At 39.2% G+C, this 25253-nt stretch overlaps 1 protein-coding gene across 2 annotated transcripts in view; it reads left to right on the forward strand.

Moving 5' to 3' along the window:
* The window catches only part of ADAMTS3 (ADAM metallopeptidase with thrombospondin type 1 motif 3), a 277278-nt gene that overhangs the window by 192314 nt on the left and 59711 nt on the right, over positions 1–25253 (forward strand). For both annotated transcript variants that reach the window (XM_061145817.1, XM_061145818.1), the window contains one exon: positions 24210–24409. In XM_061145817.1, the coding sequence (XP_061001800.1) occupies positions 24210–24409 (200 nt within the window). The remainder of the gene's footprint in view (positions 1–24209; positions 24410–25253) is intronic.

Below are 25253 nucleotides of genomic sequence, written 5' to 3' on the forward strand. Positions count from 1 at the left end.
AGGGAATTTGCTTCACATGTCCTCATACCGTAAAATTCATGAATATGTCTTGGCACAGGATCACTAATTTTATCACATTTTGTGTGTATTATTTGTCACATTGAATTTGTCTTTCCCGACGTGTCATTTGTAAGATAAAACCAATATTCAGTACATTAATTTTTGTATGCTAGTTATTGGTTCAGTTCTTGGTAGGTTCATTTATATCAAATTTGAGTACCTTCCATGTTTCAGGAGCTTTGAATATTAGAAGATAAAATATAATCTCTCTGTAAGATATTTTACTGTCATATACCAAAATATTGATGTCATAAATATACCAGTCGCTGACAGTCCGTGATGATAGAAACATCACTTTAGACATGGTGCTCTTGTGCAGTGCACGGCCTGCAAGATCGTGTACAGTGGTCCTGGTGTATAATGCTCACTCCTTGGCTTCAGAGAGCTCCCAATGCAGCCAAAGAATAGTCACAAATGATACTATAATGCAGCTGTATTATGCATATAATAAAGATATACATAAAGAGTGTGGGCAGCGTAAGTGACATTGTAATGTGGAGGTGTGGGAAATGTTTCCAAGGAGAGGTTGTTAAGTGTGAGTAAAGTATTCACTAGAAATACAAGGAAGGGGAATTGAATGAGAGTAATTTTCCAGCTGTGCTGGAAATGTCTCCCATTTCTCCAGCTGATAACCTGTTCTCCTCATGACAACACAGCTGTCTGTACCTTTAGGCAATTATGAGGTCATATGTGGTAGATACTAGCTTCTGAAGCAGTTTTGTTTGCATATGGTAGAAGACAATATTGCCCTGAGCATTTTTGCTCCCACAAGTGTGAAATCCCTGAACCATCGGTTACTGAATGCCTCCTTATGTGCCAGGATTCTCAGGTGACGCAGTAGTAAAGAATCCATCTGCCACTGCAAGAGCCACAGGAGTTGTGAGTTCGATCCCTGGGTCAGGAAGATCCCCTGGAGGAGGAAATCGCAATCTACTCCAGTATTCCTGCCAGGAAAATCCCATGGACAGAGGAGCCTGCAGGCTGTAGGCCATGGAGTCACAGAGAATAGGACGAGACTGAGCAGACACACACCTTATCTCCTTGGGTGCCAGGCTTCGTGTGGTCTACACCCTGTAGGTACAAACAGTAGTAAATCCATGGTCAATTCCTCAACAACCTACTGAACTAGTAGGAGAGCCAAAAGAGAACAGAAACCTAAGATACTGTAGAGAAAGTATAAGATACATGTACCTATAAAGTGCTATCATATAAAAGGAATCTTCGAAGAGATGATTTAGTGGTTTATAAATAAGCATTCATAGTCTTAAGATTCAGTTGCACTGAAGTCTGCTTTTCTATCCATTTGTTTTCTTTTGAGTAGAATTTATTGATTTTTTCTATTTCTAGGGTACAATGAGAGGAAAAATAAAACAAAAAAGGAAATCCTTTTTAGTATGTATCCTTTCAGTGTCTTTCTCTATTTATGTTGCACATGCAATATGGTCTGTGTTTTGAATTTGGAAGTTTTCATGCTTGCTGGTGCCCTGCAGTCACTGGTGAATCACAGTGGACTTAATGACTGCTAGGCTCCTTGACTTTTAATGTCCTTGCCCAAATTTCATGGTGTTGGTCAAACTCTTCTTACGTAAAATAACATTTTTGAAGTATTAAAAGCATAGCTATTTTTTAAATTTACTGTGTTACAGATTTTTTGAGAAGTCCGTTTTATACCCTTAAATTGTGTGTGTGTGTGTTTGTTTTTCTTTAACCTACAGAAGTTCAAACTAGATAGCCCTCAGAAAAGTAGGCTAGAACAATGATTAAGAGGATTGACTCTGGAGCTAGACTTCCTGAGTTCAAACACCAGCTCTTCTGCTTAATTATGTGAATCTAGGCAAGTACATCAGTGCCTCATCTTTAGTTCAGTCCAGTCACTCTGTCGTGTCTGACTCTTTGTGACCCCATGGACTGCAGCACGCCAGGCTTCCCTGTCTGTCACCAACTCCTGGGACTTGCCCAGATTCATGTCCATCGGGTTGGTGATGCCATCCAAACATCTCATCCTCTGTCATCTTCTTCTCCTCCTGCCTTCAATCTTTCCCAGCATCAGGGCCTTTTCCATTGAGTCAGTCCTTCGCTTCAGGTGGCCAAAGTACTGGAGTTTCAGCTTCAACATAGTTCTTCCAGTGAACACCCAGGACTGATCTCTTTTAGGATGAACTGGTTGGATCTCCTTGCAGTCCCAGGGACTCTCAAGTCCTCTCCAACACCACATTCAAAAGCATCAATTCTTCTGCACTCAGCTTTCTTTATAGTCCAGCTCTCACATCCATACATGACTACTGGAAAAACCATAGCTTTGACTAGATGGACCTTTGTCCATCTAGTAATGTCTCTGCTTTTGAATATGCTGTCTAGTTTGGTCATAGCTTTCCTTCCAAGCAGCAAGCGTCTTTTAATTGCATGGCTGCAGTCACCATCCAAAAATAGTCTCTCACTGTTTCCATTGTTTCCCCATCTATTTGCCATAAATTGATGGGACCAGATGCCATGATCTTAGTTTTCTGAATGTTGAATTTTAAGCCAGCTTTTTCACTCTCCTCTTTCACTTTCGTCAAGAGGCTCTTCAGTTCTTCTTTGCTTTCTGCCATAAGGGTGGTGTCATCTGCATATCTGAAGTTATTGATAGTAATATATTACTCATCTGTTAAGTGGAGATAATAATATCTATTCCACAGGATTACTGTGAGGATCAATTAAATAAATATATTAAAGTTCTTATAATGATGCCTATAATAGAGTAAGTATTAATTTTGTTGTTAATAAAATGTATATTAAATAAGAAACCATAATAGAGGTTCTCTTTTGTTGCAGTAAATATAGTATATGTTGTTTTATACTGTGAAGGCATAATAGAGATACTTATTAGTATTTACAATTAAAGTATATTTTGAAAGAGTAGTTCAGTTGGTAAATTGATTATTTTATCTATCATCCAAACTAGTTATGGTCACATAAAGAAAAGCCATCACATTTTTGATATAACCAAATCAAACAGAAAATGATTAGCTCATAACATAGTATATAGAGAAATGTACCATAAACATGAGTTACAAGCTGGAATCAAGATAGGCGGGAGAAACATCAACAATCTCAGATAGGCAGATAATACCACTTCAGTGGCAGAAAACTAAGAAGAGCTAATGAACCTCTTGAGGGATGAGCGTGAAAGAGCCGGCTTAAGACTAAATATTTAGAAAGCTAAGATCATGGCATCCGGTCCTATTACTGCATGGCAGATAGAAGGGGAAAAGGTAGAAGCAGTGACAGATTTCCTCTTCTTGGGCTCCAAAGTCACTGCAGATGGTGACTGAAGCTATGAAACCAGAAGACTATTGCTTCTTGGCAAGAAAGCAATGATAAACCTAGATATAGGTTTGTCATAACCTATGACATAACCAGAGACATAACTCTCCTCACAAAGGTCTATATAGTCAAGGCTGTGGTCTTCCCAGTGGTCATGTACAATGGGTGAGAGCTGGATTGTATAGAAGACTTAATGCCAAAAAATTGATGCTTTCGAACTGTGGTGCTGGAGAAGACTCCCAAGAGTCCCTTGGACAGAAAGGAGATCAAACCAGTCGATCTTAAGGAAGATCAACCCTGATTATTCCCTGGAAGGACTGATGCTAAAGCTGAAGCTTCAGTATTTTGGTCATCTGATGCGAACAGATGACTCACTGGAAAAGTCCCTGATGCTGGGAAAGATGGAGGGCAGAAGGGAAAGTGAGTGTCAGAGGATAAGATGGCTGGATGGCATCACTGATGCAATGAACATTAACTTGGGCAAACTCCGGGAGATGGGAGGGACAGAGGGGCCCGGCATGCTGCAGTCCATGGGATTCCAAAGAGTCGGACACAACTAGGTGACCGAACCGAACAACAGCAGCAGACATAAACATGTGCCCAAGCCTCCCGATTCGGGATCTACTGGAGTGCTTCTTAAAATGCAGATTCTAGGGCCGATTGTAGATTTAGTGTGCAGTTAAATTATCTGGGTAGAGACCCTAAGAATTAGGTGATTCTTCTGCACACAGCATGCTATAGAGCAATTGTGTTTCTTTCTTTTTTTTTTTTCTCTTAAGGTTAGCTCGAATGACAGATGGTTTAATTTAAAGACCTATAATGTATACTAAAGTAGTACCCATTATACATAAATACGAAAGTAGTTTATATCATGTCAGGAACATAGAGGGACATGCCTTTTGAAGAATGATCTCATAGGCATTCTTTGGCAAAAATCTTGCAAATGTCCTCTATACTCTAGATGGGCTTACATTAACCTGACATTCTACCCCCTAGGAAGTAAATTTTGTGGCTTGATTTAAAGTGTTTTTTTTTTTTTTTTTATCAAGTCACTTTTTTGGGAGGAGGGAAAGCAGTCTTTGTGGGTGGCCTCTCACCACTCTTGTATAAATTATTTTGCTTTGATGTAAATTTCTACATTACTTCCTTCATGATGTTTTCCAAAGTTTTTTATTTCCAGACTCATGTGTCAAATAGGTATTGGCATATGAGAGATTTAACTTATATTTAAATCTTCTTGTTTTTTCTTTTTTTGTGATTTTTTTCCTGGACTATAGTATATGTGGAGTAAAGTTTTCAAGCCTAAGTTTTCAGCTCGATGCAGTTTTACAGATGTGATCATCATGAAAATCGAGTTCTCGAATGACTCCAGCATCACCAAAGCTTACCTGGTACCATCTCCCAGTCAGTAACCCACCAAAGTCAATCACCATTCTGAATTCTATCAACACAGTATAATTTTGGCCTTTTGTGAGATTAATATATATAATATAAATGGAATCATAATGCTATTTATTCTTTTTTGTCTGATTTCTTTAACTTAAAATTGTGTCTCTGCGGTTAGTTCATGTTACTGTGGGCAGCAGCAATCTGTTGTTTTTTTTACTTTATAAAACAGTTTTATTGAGATGCAGTTGAGATGCTGAACATGTTTACATTTAAATGTTCAATTTTATAAATTTAGATATAGGAATATACTCATGAAACCACCACTGCAATCAAGATAGTGAACGTATCCATCACCTGCAAAAATTCATTCTTACCAATTTGTTTGTTTTGAAATCTAGTTGATTTACAATGTTGTGTTAGTTTCTAGTATACAGCAAGGTGATTCAGCAATATATGCATTCTTTTCCATTATAGTTTCTTATAAGATATTGAACATTGATATTATAAGCTATTGAATATAGTTCCTTGTGCTATACAGGACCTTATTGTTTATCTGTTTCATATATAGTAGTTTCTATCTTAATCCCAAACTTCTAATTTGTATCTCACCTCCTCTTTCCCTTTTGGTAGCCATAAATTTGTTTCCTATGTCTGTGAGTCTATTTCTGTTTGGTAAATAAGTTCATTTGTATCATATTTTAGATTCCACATGTAAGTGATATATGATGTTTGTCTTCCTCTGATTTATTTCACTTAGTATAATAATCTCTAGGTCCTTCTATGTTAATGTAAATGGCATTGTTTCATTATTTTTTTATGGCTGAATAGTATTACATTATCTAACTATACCACATCTTTATCTATTCATCTGTTGATAGACATTTAGGTTGCTTCCATGTCTTGGCTATTCTAAGTAGTGCTGCAGTGAACATTGGGGTGCATATAGCTTTTCAAATTATAGGTTTCTCTGGCTATATGCCCCAGAGTCAGATTGCTGGATCATATGACAACTCTTGTTTTTTAAGGGAACCTCATACTGTTTTCTATAGTGGCTGTACCAATTTACATTCCCGCTAACAGGGTAGGAAGGTTCACTTTTCAGCTTGTCCTTTTTAATTGCTTTATCCTATTTCCTTGTACAATTTAGCATGATGCAGTCATCCTGTCTGGGCTTCCCTGGTGACTCAGATGGTAAAGAATCCACCTGCAATGCAGGAGACCCAGGTTCAATCCCTGGTGGGAAGATTCCCCTGGAGAAGGACATGGCAATCCACTCCAGCATTCTTACCTGGAGAATCCCATGACAGAGGAGCCTGGTGGATTACAGTCTGTGGGATCACAAAGAGTCAGACACGACTGAGCGACCAACACATACACATATTCACACATTCATTGTACCTGTTTTTCAGTTTTAGCTATTATAAATAGCTATGAATATTGTTTGGGTATTATGGTGGGTGTTTATATGCACTTATTTCTGCTTGGTGTTTACATAGTAGAATTACCATGTCTTGGGGTATGCATATATTCAACTCTAGTAGATAATGCTAAGTGTTTACAAAATAGTGTACCAATGTACCTTCCAACCTGTAGTATACGAGAGTTTGAGTTGATCCAAATCCCACTCACTGCTTGATTTTGTCAAGTTTTGTTATCTAGTTGTAGTGGTTGTGGTAGGTATGTTTTAAAAGTTCAGTCACTTTTAGTGACTAAAAGTTTTAGTCACAAAGAATGTCTGATTCTGTGTGACCCCATGGACTGTAACCTACCAGGCTCCTTGGTCCACGGGATTCTCCAGGCAAGAATACTGGAGTGGGTTGCCATTTCCTTCTCCAGGAGATCTTCCCAACCCAGGGATCAAACCCGGGTCTCCCACACAGCAGGCAGATTCTTTATCTTCTGAGCCACCAGGGAAGCATTTAGGTGTGTTTTACTTGACTTTAATTTGTTTTTTCTGATATTTAACAAGATTGAGAACATTTACATATATCTGTAGGCTATTAAACTTATTTGTGAAGTGCATATTTAAGAACACATTTAAAAACTGGACATTTGTCTTGTTCTTAATATTTTGTAGGTGTACTTATATACTCTAGATAGGAACACTTTGTCGGATATGTTTTGCAGATATTTTCTCCAACTCTGTGGCTCAATGTATTTTAAGTATTAATGTTTCAATGTAGAGATCTGGCACATCTTTATTATATTTTTTTCCTAAGAATTTGAGTCTTTATACTCTTTTAAATAAAAATTTTTTTCTAATTTTTTGTTGATAAACTTCATTTGTTTTTGTTGGCTGTTAATATATAAAATTCGAGTATATGTATTATATTATGGGTTGCCATTTCCTTCTCCAGGGGATCTTCCCTACCCAGGGATTGAACCCACGTCTCCTGCATTGGCAGGTGGATTCTTTACCACTGAGCCATCAGGAAAGCCCCATTTAATTAGATACCTACTCTCACATGTAGGACTTCTCTCCAGTTTTTTTTTTTTTTTCCTCTTTTTGTAAAAATATATTTGATATGGAAGATCATCCTTTTAAACATATATTTCATGTATTATTTATTTATTGGCTGTTCTAGGTCTTCATTGCTCTGCCCAGGCTTTCTCTAGTTGTGGCAAGCAGGGATCACTCTCCAGTTGCTGTGCTTGGGTTTCTCGTTGCGGTGGCTTCTCTTGTTGCCGAGCATACACTGTAGGCACTCGGGCTTCGGTAGGTGTAGGTGTGGGTTCAGTAGTTGTGGTTGTCGGGCCCTAAAGCATGGGGCCCATGGGTGCACGGGCTTAGTTGCTCCATAACATGTGGAATTTTCCCCATGGATCAAACCAGTGTCCCCTGCATTGCAAACCAGATTCTTAACCATTGATCCACCAGGAAAGCCCCAGTTTTTGTTTGATGATATCACTTCTAGGACCATTAGAAACTTGAGTAACAATTAGTTATGTTTTTCTTTTCCATTAGTCTACTTTTTGTGCATTGATGCATTATGATCCATCTAAGTCCTCATTTTCTCTCAACTCAAATTACTTAGCCACTGATTTGTTTACTCATTTGTTTAACAGACGTTTGTTTCAGATTCATTGAATTACTTTTTAGCACATTTCCCCATTTAAAAACGTGGATCCAGTCATTATCAGGTGTCACTTTTACTCACAAAAGTATCATTCAGGAACATTTATTTATGTCACTCTGTCTGCATTACCATGGAATCAATATAATGAAGTGTTCCAAAGCAAATAGGTTAAAGATGCACTAACTCTAATATATGATATGCTTCTTATGTGAATACAACTGTTATTAATAACCAAATACTATGTAGTATATGTCTAGTTTTCAGCCTTGTTGTTAAAGTTACGTGCTCTGGTGAGTTATATTATCTGTGACCATTCTTTGCTTTACCAAGAACTTATTTGAACTTTCATCAAACAAGAGAAAAAATATAGCACATGAAGTTACCCCTGAACATTACTTTTTCTTTTTTGAACTTTTGGCTTTAAGAATGTTAGTAGAAAGTCATCTGGGACTGCTAAATATGTTGATTAGAGTCAGATGAGAGGATCCTTGAACAGGGCAGGCTTTGATCAATTCCTTTAAGGATTTTTTAAGATATTCTTTTATTCAGGTGAATAGCATTCTAGGCTGATGAAATAAGAAAAATGGCAAAAATGAGTAGATTGTGTGATGACTAATAATTATGTTAACCCTTCTGGAGAAGAATTAAAAGTAGGCTACAAAAAGAGGTGTGTAGTTTAGGTAGTGAAATATTTGCATGCATGTGCATGCTCTGTCCCTCAGTCATAGATGACTCTTTGTGACCCCGTAGATCACAGACCCTAGCCCATCAGGCTCCTCTGTCCATGGGATTCCCCAGGCAAGGATACTGGAGTGGGTTGCCATTTCCTTTTCCAGTCGATCTTCCTGACCCAGGGATCAAACCCGCGTCTCCTGCATCTATTTGGCCAGTGACAAAAGGTTTAGATTTAATGAAGAAAGGAAATTTGCACTAAGTACTCTTGTAATAACACCTAAGAAGACAATTTAAGTGGCTGAACATAGGATGAGTATGGACTCAGAACAGTGAAAGAGAAGACACAGTCCAATATATATAGAACACGGAATATGATGTTGGAGTCTGAAGTGCCGACAGAATGGCCAATCTAAGAATATTGTGTAGCAAGAATTATCAGAATTTGGCAATGACTTGATGAGGCAAGCAAAGTAAAAATGACCTCAGGGTTTTGATTGCCTGAATAGGAAGTATTGAATACAGGAAGATTACTGAAGAATGCATTATGTTAGGATAAGTTGATGATTTGAGAAGAATAATAATGAGAAGGCATTGGAGCAGAATATAGAAATGTCTTGTAACTCAGTATATGTAGTTCAAGGGTTAAAAATGTATTAAAACTCGATGACTGAATGATTTGTCCAAGGGAATGTGTATAAAAAACAAAGGGCCTTGCTTGGTGATTCTCAGTCAATTGGAGACAAGCATAGCATCCAGCAAAGGACCTCCTAAAGAGATACATGGAAAAGTAAAAGTAGAGAGGAATGAAATGTTTAGTTGGAAGACTGCATCAGTGAAGAGAATATGGGCTGATGCACTCGACTGAAGAAAGTGAAATTGGTTAGAAAGGAAGACAATTAGAGGCAAAGGGAAATAAATCCTAATTTGACTCAGGTCAGCTTCTGTAAAGAAGCAGCTATAGTGACTACCCTGGAGTAGAAAAGGATAAGGATGGGTAGCTACAGGTTGGGGAGTGAACGTTATTACTCTGAAAACGATACAAAGGTAAAATGTACTTCCAGGAATGTTTTGTGTAAACAAATGCCTGGACTAGGTCAAAAGGTTTATAAAATATTGCTTAAGAACACCTATCACATGCAACAGATGGTCTCCCCAGGTGGCGCTAATGGTAAAGATCTCGTTTGTCAATGCAGGAGACATAGAGACGCAGGTTCGATCCTGCGCAGGAAGATCCCCTGGAGGAGGGCATGAAAACCCGCTCTAGCATTCTTGCCTGGAGAGCCCCAAAGACAAAGGAGCCTGGCAGGTTACAGTCCATAGGGCTGCAGAGTTGGACACAACTGAAGCGACTTAGCATGCAGGCACATAACGTAATAGGTACCCAGTAGAAGTTTGTTAAATGAATGGGTCCTCTCTCATCCCTGTCTTGTACACATCCTGTATCTTTCAGTGCATTTTCTGTCATGTACTAACAGGGACCCTAGTGAAACAGTTATATGGAAGCCAGGGGCCATATTGTAAGCAGTTCCTAAGGGATATGGGAGAGAAAAATAGAGGCATTAGGCAAACTCCCCAAAGTACAGAATCACAGAAGGAAAATTTCTAGAGGCAGAAGGGATCTTGCAGGTCACTGAATAGCCCCACCCTCTGATTACACGGTTTTGGATGTGAGGCCCGGTTTTGTTAAATAACTTACCATCTATGTGTCAAGGTTCCGTTCCAGGAAATTGAAACCACACCAGCTATTTTAAGCATGAAAGGATTTAATATAAAGAATTAAGTGTACATTTAGATTCTCGGAAGGACTGGAAGAGTGACCATTTAGGCTTGGGCTCCAGGACTGGTTCTCAGAACGATGCAGCCGATTGGTCCTCCTGGGCAGCTGCTACTGCTGCTCCAGTCAGGGATGGGGAGAAGGAGCGAGCTATCCCTGGGCCTGTTGACCCCAAGAAGTTGCTACTGAAGGTGCTCTCTGAGGATAACAAACCAGCAGTACTGCGACAGTACTTGGCTCAGCATCTACACAGCTGGCAACCAGACCTAGGATGTTACTACAGAAAACCCCAGTCCCCACAGTGTCTTCCCCAACCACACTTGCCACTTCTGAGCTCACATCTTCCCTGAGTACGTCTCATTGGCTTAACCAAAGGCTCACCTGGGAGCCTAGCAGCAAGTACACGGGGACTCACAGCTCCTGGAAGAGTACACAACACGAGGACACTGGAATGGGTGTCCACTGTCACATCATCAGATTCACACCCCTACGTCCTCGACCAGGAAAGCGCATCACTGCAGGAGAACGTGGGAGGCGTGTCTTGCCGTCTCACTGTTACCATCAAATCTATGTGCATACAAGAGAATTATGTAGATTCAGCTCTCCTTCTAGAAAAATCACCTTCTGATGTTGAGAGACCTCAAGGTGGGGCAGCCACTTAATTTGTTTAAACTGGGCCACATTTGAAAATGGAGAGAAAAAACTACTCGTATTTATGCCAGGATAATTGGCACGATGGGGCAGGGCATGGCAACTCACTCTGATATTCTTGCCTGGAGAATCCCATGGACACGGGAGCCTGGCATGCTACAGTCCTTAGGGTTGCAAAGAGTCAGACACCACTGAAGCAACTTAAGATTCATGCACGCAACAGGCATGATACAGAACTCTTCCCAAGAAAACAAACTCCAAGCCTGTCTACAAAATATCTAAGCTTCTTCATGATCTTGCTTCAACCTCCTTCAGTGACCACATCTGTCAACACAAGTAAATCTTCACTTTACTTTTTGCTCCATCCTCTTTAAAGTTCCCCGAGAGTATCAGTACTGTTCAGGTCTTCTGCACACACTAGGTCTTTGCCTGGAATGGCCCTCAGTGTATCTCCATATATCTGACTTCTGCGCATCTTTCAAAATCCAGGGCTGCTGTCACCTCCTCTGTTGAAATGTCCTCAGATTCTTCCAGGTTACATGCTTTACCTTGTATGAAAGTATCTGTTTATATTTCTTTCCTGTTAAGCTGTAACCACCTCAGTGACAGAAACTGGGTTTATTCATCCTTTATTCCTAGAAACCAGATCAGATTCTGTATGGAAAAAGTGCTCACGAAATGTTTGTAAATAGATGGATGGACGGAATTAAGGTAGAGAGGAAAGAAATAGGGAATGAAGCGAGCAAGGAACTGAAAGAAAGGATGTGGACGGAGGGGAAACGAGAGCAGGAGGAAAAGAGGTAATGAGCCTTTTCTAGTGATTCTAACATTTTTCATCTGTGAGGATTCTCCTCATATTACCAATCTATGGAAGGTGAAAGTGAAAGTGAAGTCACTCAGTCACGTCCAACTCTTTGTGACCCCATGGACTGTGGGCTACCAGGCTTATCTGTCCATGGGATTTTCCAGGCAAGAGTACCAGAGTGGGTTGCCATTTCCTTCTCCAGGGGATCTTCCTAACCCAGGTATTGAACCTGGGTCTCCCGCATTGCAGGCAGACACTTTACCCTCTGACCCACCAGGGAAGGGTCTTTCAAATTACTGAATGAATTGAGATGAAATCCGTTCACACTCATTTAGAAATAGACTTGCTGCTAGTGGTCTGGATTTCCCATCTGATACTTAAAAAAATTATCAGCATTTATTGACTTTGATGACAATTCATTGGTCAGTGACTTCATCCCATCTATGTTAATCTATCCAATATGTTATTCTTCAATTTTAGTTGAACATATAAATGTTTAGATTTCTTGCACTCAAACTGCAAGAAGACCTTTAAAATCTAGAAAGACAAATTTAGATGCAATCATTACTAGTTTGTACATCAATGAATCTTTCTTCTCTCTCTCTCTTTTTTTTCCAGTTATCTCAAGATGATTTCTTTCTTGAGTGAGTAGTTTCATCTTGCTTGTTGTGGCCTTCTTGTTGATTTTAAGGGATGGCCCACAATGAACCTGATTTATAGAATTTATTTCTGGGCTTCACTTCTGTAACATGACTTCCTGAAGTTTGCCCCCTATTTTCTATCAGCTAAATGTGATTCTTTTAAAAAAAAAAAAACAGTCTAGCTCTTTTAAGTCTCTGGAAAACTCAGTGCAAAATATTTGCAGTGGCTGTTTCAAACATTGTATTCTTTGGACTGTAAAGTGATACCTATGTTTGCTAAGGTTTTAATTTTTTGAAATTGCTCCATGTTTGTGTTAAGTAATAAGCAGATTTGCAAGGGAAGGGTGCTACTCTTGGAAGACTCTTTCTTGTTTACAGGGTAGGCCTCTTGGCTTAGCCAGCTTGTAACGAACAGAGAAATTCACATTGTTTTATGAGAAAGATGAATAGACTTTTTTTTTTTTTTGAGATTTCCTGAATACTGCTCAGTTTTCAATTTCTCTCCCTTCGTATGATGCTGCATGTGAAAGTACATAGTCCAGAATATTTAATATATCATAAAAGTACGGTTTTTGTATTAAAAGAGTATTGTCAAGGCTACACTGAACGTGTTACTACTACCTAACTTCCATAAGTCCAACTAAATGTATATGGAAATTTTACTTAGAAAACTGTAACTTCTAGCAGTATCCGATTAGTAGGATGTAGTATCTGCCAAAGTTAAACTATGATTTTAGCTGAATAAGAGCAACAGAAGAAACAAACTAGGGAACAGATTACTAATAGAGAATTTCTTATATTTAAAATGATATAAACAGCATAAATAACTTGGGACATTTTTATTATAAACAATATTTATATTAAATATAAATTTAATTGTTACCATCCTTTTCAGAGAACTTTACAGCCTAAGAATAGTTTATTAAAGAAAAGGGAAGGAAAATTAGTGACTATAGCAAGAGGGGTATAGATGGGTTTATCTATCAGGGTTCTTTTATTTTCAGTTATAGGAACTAACATCAAACTGTCTTTGGCAAGAATTGTTTTCCAAAGTAGTAAGAGAAGAATAGCAGGTGGTAGTATTGTCTAATGACTCACAAAACTGAAAAATCAAGATTTAAAGAGCGGTTGAATCCAGAGTCTCAATGACATCATTGGAATATAACTATTGTCTCCATTAATAATCTTCACTTTCTTCTTCTTGTGCTAAATTTAAACCAACAACTCTCCCATGCTCACCCCAAGCACACTCACTGCTACATTCTGCCAGTTTATAAGCCCAGAAGAGAGAACTTCTCTTTCCTAATAGTTCCAAATAAAGCAGTTGTATATCATGGTTTCAGTGCCATGATATACAACCATCTGCCCATCCAATTACTAGAGTCAGGGAAATGGAATATAGTACTTGGGCATGCCTGGATCAATTTCCACTCCTAGACCTGAGTGTTCAGGGGTGGAGTGGGGAAGTGAAGCCAGGAGGGTATAGATTAATGTAACTACTTGAATTCCTGGAGAAAGACAGATGCCTCACACCTAGAGTTGCCATATATAGAAAGTGAAAATATAGAATTCTCATTTAAAATGGAATATTAGATAAACATGGAAGAAATTCTTAGAATCAGGTAGGTCCCGTCATAATATTTGGGACATACTTATACAAAAAAAATTGTTGTCTATCTGACATTTGAATTAAACAGAGAATACAGTATTTTGTCTGACAACCCTGCCCACACCCAAACATTTCAATGCTTTATTCAAGAAATGGTTGGAATAGAGCTGAGCAAGCAACAGTGATGAGTCCACTGCTATAGTAATAAAGAACTGAATGTCTATGCAGACATTACTGGGCCAAAAGAGTGTAGAAGTGTTCTGTAGCAAGTAGATTACAATAAGAGAGATGAAACATAAAATGCATGAATGCAAAAGAAAAATAAAAGAGACCAATGGAACACTGTTACTAGGCAATGTGGTGTTCCCAGTGTCAACTACAAACTGGCATTTGCCCAGAGCATTGCCAACAACTGAACAACAAAGACATTTGCCATCTGCATCTATGGAGACTGAACCCCATGCTGCTATAGCTGTTGACCTTCACCAACCCCTGAGGGAATTCAGGGTGGAGTGAGGCACTTTCTGCTCCAGGGAATCTGGTGGGACAGGTCTTTAGATAGTTGGATGCTTTTAGGAACAGATTTTATGATCTCAATCCTTGCATCTCCTCATGTCTAGTTCAGTTCAGTTCAGTCACACAGTCATGTCCAACTCTTTATGACCCCATGGACTGCAGCACGCCAGGCTTCCCTGTCCATCACCAATTCTCAGAGCTTGCTCAAACTCACATCCATAGAGTCAGTGATGCCATCCAACCATTTCATCCTCTGTCGTCACCTTCTCCTCCTGCCTTCAATCTTTCCTAGCATTATGGTCTTTTACAGTGAGTCAGTTGTTCGTATCAGGTGGCCAAAGTATTGGAGTTTCAGCTTCAGCATCAGTCCTTCCAAAGAAGCACTAAATCCCTTCATGGTGACATTAGATCCTCATGACTAACAAAAAACCTTTTGTAAAATGAGTGCTTCACGGTACTCTCCCTTCACCAAAACCTTGTATATGGACTTTCCCCCACTGCTCCTTGGGGAGCAGTCTCTCAGAGCTATCTGAGATGCTGCCTCCCAGACTGCAGTCTTCATTTTGCCCCAAATGAAACTTAACTCACAGCTCTCAATTTGTACATCTTTTTTTAGTCAACACCAGTGAATTTGAGGTTCTTGTTTCATAGTGAAAGAATTCAGAGGCAGAGTGGTAAGTAAGAAGTGGATTTACCTAGAGAGAAAAGGGCTTCTCTTGTCTCAGCTGGTAAAGAATCCGCCTGCAATGCGAGAGACTTGGGTTCGATTCCTGGGTTGGGAAGATCCCCTGGAGGAGGGAGAGGCTACCCATTCCAGTATTCTGGCCTTGAGACTTCCATGGACTGTATAGTCTATGGGATCGCAGAGTCAGACATGACTGAGCGACTTTCACTTTCAGGCTGAGTGTAGACCATCTCAGAAGGTGAGAGAAAGATCCCAAAAATATGACATGGTTAGTTTTTATGGCTTAGATAATTTTATAGACTAATGAGTGGAAGAATTATTCCAGTTATTTGGGGAAAGAAGCAGGGATTTCCAAGAATTGGGCAACTGTCTACTTTTTGACTTTTTATGGTTAGCTTCTCCTCTTGAAAGAGGAGAGGGAAAAAGTTGGCTTAAAACTCATCATTCAGAAAACTACAGTCGTGGCATCTGGTCCCATCACTTCATGGGAAATAGATGGGGAAACACTGGAAACAGTGACAGACTTTATTTTGGGGGGCTCCAAAATTACTGCAGATGGTGACTGTAGCCAGGAAATTAAAAGATGTGTGCTCCTTAGAAGAAAGGCTATGACCAACCTAGACAGCATTATTAAAAATTAGAGACATTACTTTGCCGACAAAGGTCCATCTAGTCAAAGCTATGGTTTTTCCAGCAGTCATGTATGGATGTGAGAGCTGGACTATAAAAAAAGCTGAGCACCATAGAAGTGATGCTTTTGAACTCTGGTGTTGGAGAAGACTCTTGAGAGTCCCTTGGACTGCAAGGAGATCCAACCAGTCCATCGTAAAGGAAATTAGTCCTGAATATTCATTGAAAGGACTGATGCTGAAGCTGAGAAGGGGACGACAGAGGGTGAGATGGCTGGATGGCATCACCAACTCGATGGGCATGAGTCTGAGTAAACTCCGGGAGTTGGTGATGGACAGGGAGGCCTGGCGTGCTGCGATTCATGGGGTCTCAAAGAGTCAGGCACGACTGAGCGACTGAACTGAACTGAACTGAAGGTTAGCTTCAGAACTGTCCTGGCACTGGTGGGTGTGTCGTTTGGCATATTAATATATTACAATGAGCACATAATGAGGCTCAAGGTCTATGGAAATCAGGAATCTGCCATCTTGGATCTAATTGGTTCTTATCAGTTTCTGCCATATCTTGCAGCTATGGCCTTTTTTTAAAAGGTTGTACCCTGACCCCTTCTCTCCATTTCACTGGGAAGAGGAGGACTTGAAAAGAAGGATTCAGCAATGTGAGTTGCCTGTGCAACTTCCATTTCGCCCTCTTCTTTTATTTCAAGGCCTTCTGCTTTCATGTTTTTAAAATAGAATCTCAGTACTCTTCATGAACACATACTTTTCCTAAACATCTACTTCAGAGGAGGTCAGCTTCAGTTGCAGAAGTTGATTTCTGATTGGAATAAGACATGTGTGGGTTTGGTTCTTATCTTTGAATGATTTTTACATGGCCCTGTGATTCAATGCCAACCACTGAAACATATAGTTAAATGTACCAGAGGGCATCTAGGAAAGATTTTTGCCTACTTTTAAGAAATACATGAAAAAAAGATAGAATTTGTGATACCTGGTTGTGATGGGGAATTGGTGCAGCCATTCTGAAAGCTAATCTGAAGACAGCCTGTATATCAAGAATGGCAGGATATGAAAAGGATGTAAAGAACTGTGTACTTGATATACTGATGAACTCAGTAGTCCAGGAATCACCCTACCTCTGGACCTCTTGTAATGCAAATTAATATATTTCCTGACTACTTGGGACACTTTAAAGTTGTCTTTATTTGCAGCTAAAAACATTCTAACTGACATATGCACAAACACAGGATTTTCTGTATGTTGGACATTGCGATGACTTTTCTATTTTGTTTGTTTGCCAATGATTACAAACTCAAATCATGAAAACATTTTTTTTCCTACTTAAAAGGTAAGTTTTCTATTTAAAAAATACCATATGCTTTCGTTTAGAGTAGTCAGTGAAAACAAAAGCAAACATGTATTTTAGAATTAGAACTTTAGGGAAAAGAAATCATGGAAACTAATATTCATTCAATGGTAATGTCTTTTTTTTTTTTTAAAAAAGCAGCAGTTACTTAATGAAACTTCAGAACTGACATCATAAATTGGCCTTAATATACTTCTTTGAACTATCATTATGGAATTTCCCAGTTGGTGAAGGGTTCGGCTGCTTTTCACAGAATCCTTTTATATCTTGGTAGAATGGTGTCCCCATATATGTGGAGATGCTGTTACTCAATCTTTTTAGAATCATAACAATAGTTGCTCGGTCACTCAGTCATGTCCAACTCTTTGCGACCCTGTGGACTATAGCCTGCCAGATTTGTCTGTCCATGGGATTTCCCAGACAAGAATATTGGAATGGGTTGTCATGCTCTTGTCCAAGGGATCTTCTGGACCCAGAGATAGAACCTCAGTCTCCTGCACTGCAGACAGATTCTTTACCTCTGAGCTACCAGGGAAGCCCAATAACAACATAAGTTTATTTAAATTTGCTATCAGTGGAAAAATCACTATTGGATGATACAAACAGGTCAACACAATAACTTAACTCCTCTCTGCTTCTGACCTTACCAGATGACATGTGTTGGATTTTACACCTATTTTTAGCTCTCATCTTAGGTTCTCCACCTACCGTTGGAAAATCTAGCTGTGACATTCCAGTCACTTCATTTTCACAGCAGGAGTCTGTTCATGAAGAATGCCAAATTTCTCCTTATAGATCCATTCAGTGTTTATTGTTACTGCCAAACATTTTCTTCCTCATTTTCTGAAGTGGCGGCACTACAGAGAAATCTGCTGTGAGACGTTTTGGTAAAGTGAATCTTACTTTATCACTCACTTATTAACATGACATTAACTTGCATTTCCAAAAGGAGTAGGAGAGCAGGGGGTGGAGGGAATATACAGAATAAAATTAAACAGTGTCAATGTCATATCTATTAAGACTTGATATAGTGACATATAAAAGAAAACCCACATATGGCCTATGCACAATGGAAGTACTATCCCCCTTACACTTTGTATAACAAAGTCTGATGCTAGGCAGCCCAGGGCTAGGATGCCAGCTCCATAAAAATGTTGGAGTATCTGATCCCTTCTTTATAGCTACTCTACCAAACCAAGTACATGCCTTGAATCCAAGGTTATCTCAAAGAACTCCTGGGCCAGGCAGCTGGAAGGATTACTAAGTAAAGGACCAAAGATGCTCACCTACTAAGATGAATTACATTCCTTTGAGGAGCTTGCATAGAAGCCTCTCATACGAACCATGTCAAGCCACTGAGGTGTAAGCAGTACTTTGGTTTATATCTCATTGACTTATCCCAAATCAGGTGTGGTCCTTAGTCACAAGGAAGTCTGCAAGTGACTTTTAGCTGGATTTATTTTTACCTCACTTAGAATTGCCATTCTTCCTTAGGCATAAGGAATAGCTGTAGGGTAGATGATTCTATCATATTTTCTATCATAGTATGATTAAGATTGTATTCCAGCCCCAGAGATCCAGAATTTGATCAGCACTTGTACCTTTCAAGTTTTAACTTTTTCCCCCTGTTATTTTTCACATCACAAGATTTTTTTCCAGAATGGGAAGTGATTTCACCAATCTACACTTAGATTTCCTATAAATATAAGTAAGCATGCAAATATGCCATATTCCATCCTGAAAATGTCTTAAGCCCAAATGTTATAATCCACAAAGCAGATTTTATTCTATTTTATCTATTTGGTGAATTCAAAATTCTGATTTAACAGCAAAGATAACTGTATTTGTTATGACTTGATAGGTCACATGTTTACCCCCAAACACTTCATATTTTCCGTAAAAATAGGAAAGATTTTATAATAAAATCTTTTTTTTTTTTTTTTTTATGAAAGTTCGTTTACAGCAAGTCAAAAGCTGCAGGGGTACAAAAAAGGATATAATCAAAATATTTCAAAAATATTAAGTTCTTATCAGAGCTTTCAAGCTAAGTTTCAAAACTTACATTTTCCAAAAAGTTTGAAAAATAGAAAACTTACTCTTTAGTGCTAAGGGAATTGCCTTTGATATTTCTGTGAAGCTTGAAAAGGTGCTCTAAGGAATAGTTTCTGTAATGAAGTGTGGGAAATAGCAGTAGCACACTATAGCTATTGCAGGGCCTTAATTATTGATGGCTATATTGACATGAGTTTGAGTAAACTCCTGGAGTTGGAGATGGACAGGGAGGCCTGCCATGCTGCAGTTCATGGGGTCGCAAATGTCAGACATGACTGAGCAACGAACTGAACTGGTATCTTCAGATTCTCTGTTTTTCTGTTAATTCTGTTATCATATCAGTCACTTTTGCTATCCAACGCAGCCACAGCCCTTCAAATCACCTTAAATTCACTTACTTAAGCAGGATGCCAACAGGGTATCATGAGAGATCCAGAGTTTGGAAGACCCAACGCAGAATGTCACTATAGTTTCACTTCTTAAACTTGCCTATTGACATCTCTGTGATTCCTCAGTCCCTAAAGCAGAAAACAGATCTGATAGGGAGTGTTTGGACATGATTAACATCATATGTGTGTGTGTTTGTGTGTTAGTCGATTAGATGTGTCTGACTGTTTGATATGCTGTGGACTATAGCCCGCCAGGCTCCTCTGTCCTTGGAATTCTCCAGGCAAGAATATTGGAGTGGGTTGCCTTTCCCTTCTCCAAGGGATCTTCCCAACCCAGTGACTGAACCCAAGTCTTCCACATTGCAGGCAGATTCTTTACCATCTGAGCTACCAGGGAAGCCCAATTAGCATCATATTCACCTTTAATTGTTCTTATTCCTGTATTTATGGGGACACAAAGAGAATGTCAGAATTAGACACAGAGGTATCTAAAATTTTGTCAAATTGTGTGTCTGCTTTTTTTATATACTATATTTTTAAACACTATATGTTTGTTTTTCGCTAGCTGGGTCTTCTTTGTTGCACATGGGCTTTCTCTAGTTGCAGTGAGAGTGGTTAGTTACTCTTGGTTGTGGTGCACAAGCTTCTAATTGCAGTGGCTTCTCTTGTCGAGCTCACACCCTAGAGTGCAGGTTCAGTAGTTATGGCACACAGGCTTAGTTGCCCCATGGCATGTGGGTCTTCCCAGACGAGGAATCAAATCCATGTCCCCTGCATTGGCAAGTGAATTCTTAACCGCTGGACCACCAGGGAAGTCTGTGTGTCCGCTTTCAAACTCTGAAGCTTTATAAAAGCGTGAATTATTAACAATGCATGCACGCTAAGTCGCTTCCGTCGTGTCCGACTCTATGCGACCTTATGGACCGCAGCCCACCAGGCTTATCTGTCCACAGGATTCTCTAGGGAAGAATACTGGAGTGGGTTGCCATTAGGTATGTTCTAATACCCTCATTGGGATTCCCAGGTGGTACCAGTGGTGAAGAACCCGCCTGCAAATGCAGGAGACAAAGGGGGTGCAGGTTTGATCCCTGAGTTGGGAAGATTCCCCGGAGAAGGAAATGACAACCCACTCCAGTTCTTGCCTGGAAGATACCATGGGCAGAGGAGCCTGGTGGGCTACAGTCAGTGGACAGTGCAAAGAGCTGGACATGACTGAAGTGCCTTAGTAGGTACACATGCACTCAGTACCCTGACTAGGTCTACTTAGTGTATGACCTGTGGACACTTCCACAAGTTTTAGCTTACGGGATTGTTTGTGACTACAGAACACAAATTCAGCTTCATTCTGAATATGAATCTGGTGAACGTGAAAGTGAAGTCTCTCAGTTGTGTCCGACTCTGCGACCCCATGGACTGTAGCCTACCAGGCTCCTCCGTCTATGGGGTTTACCAGGCAAGAATACTGGAGTGAGTTGCCATTTCCTTCTCCAGGAGATCTTCCCAACCCAGGGATTGAACCTGGGTCTCCCGCATTGTAGGCAGACGCTTTACCGTCTGCCCCACCAGGGATCCAGAATTAACATGTAAAGAATTTTTAACTTTTTCAGGGTCTGCCAGACATGAGTACTTAATAAATACGCATTGAGTGAAGATCAATGCTATTTCTAAACTAACTCTTGCCAGCTTGATATTAGGCTTTTAATCTACTAAAAAGTTTGTCTCATTGGTGGTGGTTTAGTCGCTAAGCCATGTCCGACTCTTGCAACCCCGTGGACTGTAACCTGCCAGGCTCTTCTGTCCATGGGATTTTCCAGGCAAGATTGAATTTAATCCTAATTGTAACTGGAAGTAAGCATTCTAGCTTCTCCTCTGCTTTATCTACTTTGTGCTCCACAAGAGATACTGTTACCCTTATTTGTTCTAAAGTTATCAGCATTTCATATTTTCCTTTACTAGTTCCAGATTTTTTTCTCACTTTTATTTCAGAACAAATATAACCATTTTGTTTTTGATATATAAAATAAAATGTAGGAAGCTTTAAAAAGCGTAGAAATCTTCTCTTAACAGGAAATCATCACCACCATAACCATCATCATAATAGTAGCAGCAGAACTATTTGTTGAGCACTTATGACTAAGTACTGTGTACATTATTTTTACTAACGTTAATCAGAATCACAGTAACTCTGCAAAGTAGGTATCATTATCCCATTTTACAGATGAGAAAACTGAGGCTCAGAGAGATTAGTTTTAAGTAAAGTCATGCTGCTTGGATGTGACACTGCCAGGATTTGAAGCCAGGTATATCTGATAATTATATTTTAACGTAGACATACTAGGAAAAATTCGTTGTGAATGAAGATATTTCACAGCCTCAGAACAATTTATAATTAATGTGGAGGTGTATAAATAAAATCACCATAAGTTATTCCACTACTGTGTTTTTTTTTTTTTTAATGTTTGACATTTGCCCACTTTAGGAATCCCAGAAAAGACCGTTGTACAGCACAGGAGGAAATAGGGGCAGAAGTGTTCTTGATTGAATAAAAGCAATGGTTGAAATAAAAAGACTTCCTTCTTGAGTTCCTCATGCAATGAAAAAATAGATTCTCTTCTCTTACCAGAAAACCACCAATTTGAGGAGGGATGCAAAGGCCAAACCAAAGGTGTCTTGCTTAGAGCAGGATGAACTGTCCTTCTGAAATAGGTATTCAGCCTTCTTCATTCATACAGCAGACTTAATGACATGATGACACTGCTGGGATATTTCCATTGGAGACTGTCACTGACAGTTCTGCCAAAGAGAGCCATTTTTAGCACTGGGAGTTTGTGTATGAATTTCCTATTTGTACACTGGCTATCACAATCTTTCATATTCTCAGTGTCTGAAGAGACTGAGGTTGAATAGGAAAGTTGTTTGCAGGTGTAGTCTCCTGCCCTCAGCGTGGGTTTACAGCTCTTAAAAACAACTTTTGAGGAAAGCTTTCTGTTTGATGTGGACAGTGGCGAGAGTTATGTACATACCATGGAGCCAATGTGATTCCCTTATGAGGAGAAAATTCGCAGCTAATGATCTAGCATTTGAGCTTGGGTCAAAGTGAATTACAGTCTAGTTTTCTAACCTGAGTGGTCATATTCAGAGCCTCTACTCAGACTTACAGGGGAGGGTACTGCTGCTTCTCTATATTTTTTAAAAGTGGAAAGAGTATGAGTGAGACCTCTACTTCTGCAATTCAATTCCCATGTGGCCAAGGCTTGGTCATCAATCTTCTTGACCAAGAGACACCGCTTTTTCCCCCTCAGCTTTACTAAAACCACAGAGGTGGAGAGGAAAATGTCTATTCGTTAATGTCAGACACCAATTCAAATGGCTTACAGGCCTCAGTACAACATTAAATAAGCCTTCGTATAAAACATGAGTCAGAATTGTTTCTGTCAAACTTGTTTTTAGATATGTGGCTGTTTTAGTCATCAAGGCAGTATGTAAAATAAAATCCTTTCCAGGTTTTATATATTTGAAATGGGAATGAGGATTCTTTCAGTTCTATATTAGCAGTTTTCATTAATATCTTTTTTAGTATTTCAGGAATTATATTTTATTTTTTTAATGCACCAAAACATTTTCTTCACCAAAACTATGATAATCAAAATCTGAGATAATTAGAACCTGAAAATGCCTCTCTTACACTCTTTCTCTCCAGGCAGGTGGGTAAGTAGATAGAAAAATATTCTAGAGATATGTATGTGTATGGCTATCTGTATATCACTCTGTGTGTGTCTATGTATATGTATATCTATTTGGAAAGTAACAAAAATTAAATTCCTTCCACAGCATAAAATAAAATTTTTATAGTTCTATTTTTCTTATAGTTAATTTTGTGACTGATTTTTTTAACTTAAGTATCTCACAGATTCAGATATATACCTATCAAAGCGACCTGCTATCCAGATGAAGGCCGGTAAAATGTGGAAGACCTGTAGTGTCTACCTAACAGCATTCACTAGAAAACCATACTTATAAAAAATAAAGTAATATATGGTGACTGATCATCATACCACTAAATGCTGTTGTGTTGCCATGCTATAATTTTATTTTTAAGCTGAGGCTACTGGAAAAAGAAGCAATTTGGACTTATGTGATACAAATACCATAGTCCATGATGAAAGTAACTTAAGCTAACCACTGTAAACTTATCAATCTGTGACTTTGAAATTAATAGCCTCCATTTATTTAATAATTGTTTAGCCCGCACATGTTCTGTATCCCCATTTCCTGTGCTCTGCACCAAGGATACAGCTGGAGGAAATCAGAACTTCTCTGTTCCTCCTGCAACCATACATCCTGCTCTGCTTTCTGTGCAGGAATACTATTTTGCCCTGTGTTGTTCCGTGTTGAATTTACAGGACACCTCTCTGATCACGTGTGCATGTGCACATTATTGAAGGCATAAACTGACAAGCAGCATCTTGGTGACTGTGGATGATAATGATAGGCGCCCCAAGAACATCCTTTTTTTTTTGTAAGAAGTCCTTAGAAGGCCCATTGGGAAAACTGAAATGCCTGGATTCCTTTTGTTTCTTAATAGAGTCGGATCTGGAAGGCCTTGATGATCTAGGTACTGTTTACAGCAGCATTGACCAGCAGCTGAATGAAACCATGAGGCGCCGCAGACACGCAGGAGAAAATGATTACAACATCGAGGTTCTGCTGGGAGTGGATGACTCTGTGGTCCGTTTCCATGGCAAAGAGCACGTCCAAAACTACCTCCTCACCCTGATGAACATTGTGAGTAGTGACTCCCTTTCTGAGGCTTTTTGATCTTTTAATTCACTTCTGTTTTGCTCTGGTCTTTTGGAAACCTCTATGAGGTCTTCCATGACTACACCCGACATTCAAAATGTGCACGTAACTGCATTCAATTCAAATATTGATCTACAGATTTAACATACAAGATGCAAAGCTAAAGGAAACATGAAGTGAAATTTTCTTTTGTGTGATCAACTATTGATCCATTGTCATCAAAGAGAAATCTTAAATTTAAAAAGTTATAATGGGCTGGAATTATAACATCAATTATGGTTTTCATTTGGTTCTGGGGATAATCAAAACTCTCAGGACTTTGTCCACCTGACTTGATGTGGACCACTAAGAATGAGATGGATCTTTCCAGTATCATTTTGCATCCCAGGATGATGAGGAATTGTTTAAGCCTAATAACTCTTTGTGCATGCTTGCTTTTAGAACTTTTGGATAGAGTAATGTTTTTCACCATTATGCGGCTGAATGTAATATACATACAAAGCACAGTCAACTCTTGGCACAGTGCTGCCCTGGAATTGTAAAGGACTCTCAATTTGTTCTCTATTTCTTCCTTATGAGCCTTAATCTTATCCAGAAGAAATTTAGACAGTATCCTCAAACTGATGTCCTTTTTCCCCATGCGAACTGGCACAGAGCAGTTGAGGAGAATGATACATAAGTTACCTACTTCTGAAGATAACTAAGATAGTAGTATGCTCTGTTTTATATCTTTTATCTCCTAGAATGATAAAATACCATATTACTTTGGCAAGCGTATTACCCAAGCCTATTGTCTCTTTCAGCTTTTGACTTTTAGTGTGATTTCTTT

The sequence above is a fragment of the Dama dama genome, chromosome 6, assembly GCF_033118175.1.
Source record: "Dama dama isolate Ldn47 chromosome 6, ASM3311817v1, whole genome shotgun sequence".
NCBI classification, from domain to species: domain Eukaryota; kingdom Metazoa; phylum Chordata; class Mammalia; order Artiodactyla; family Cervidae; genus Dama; species Dama dama.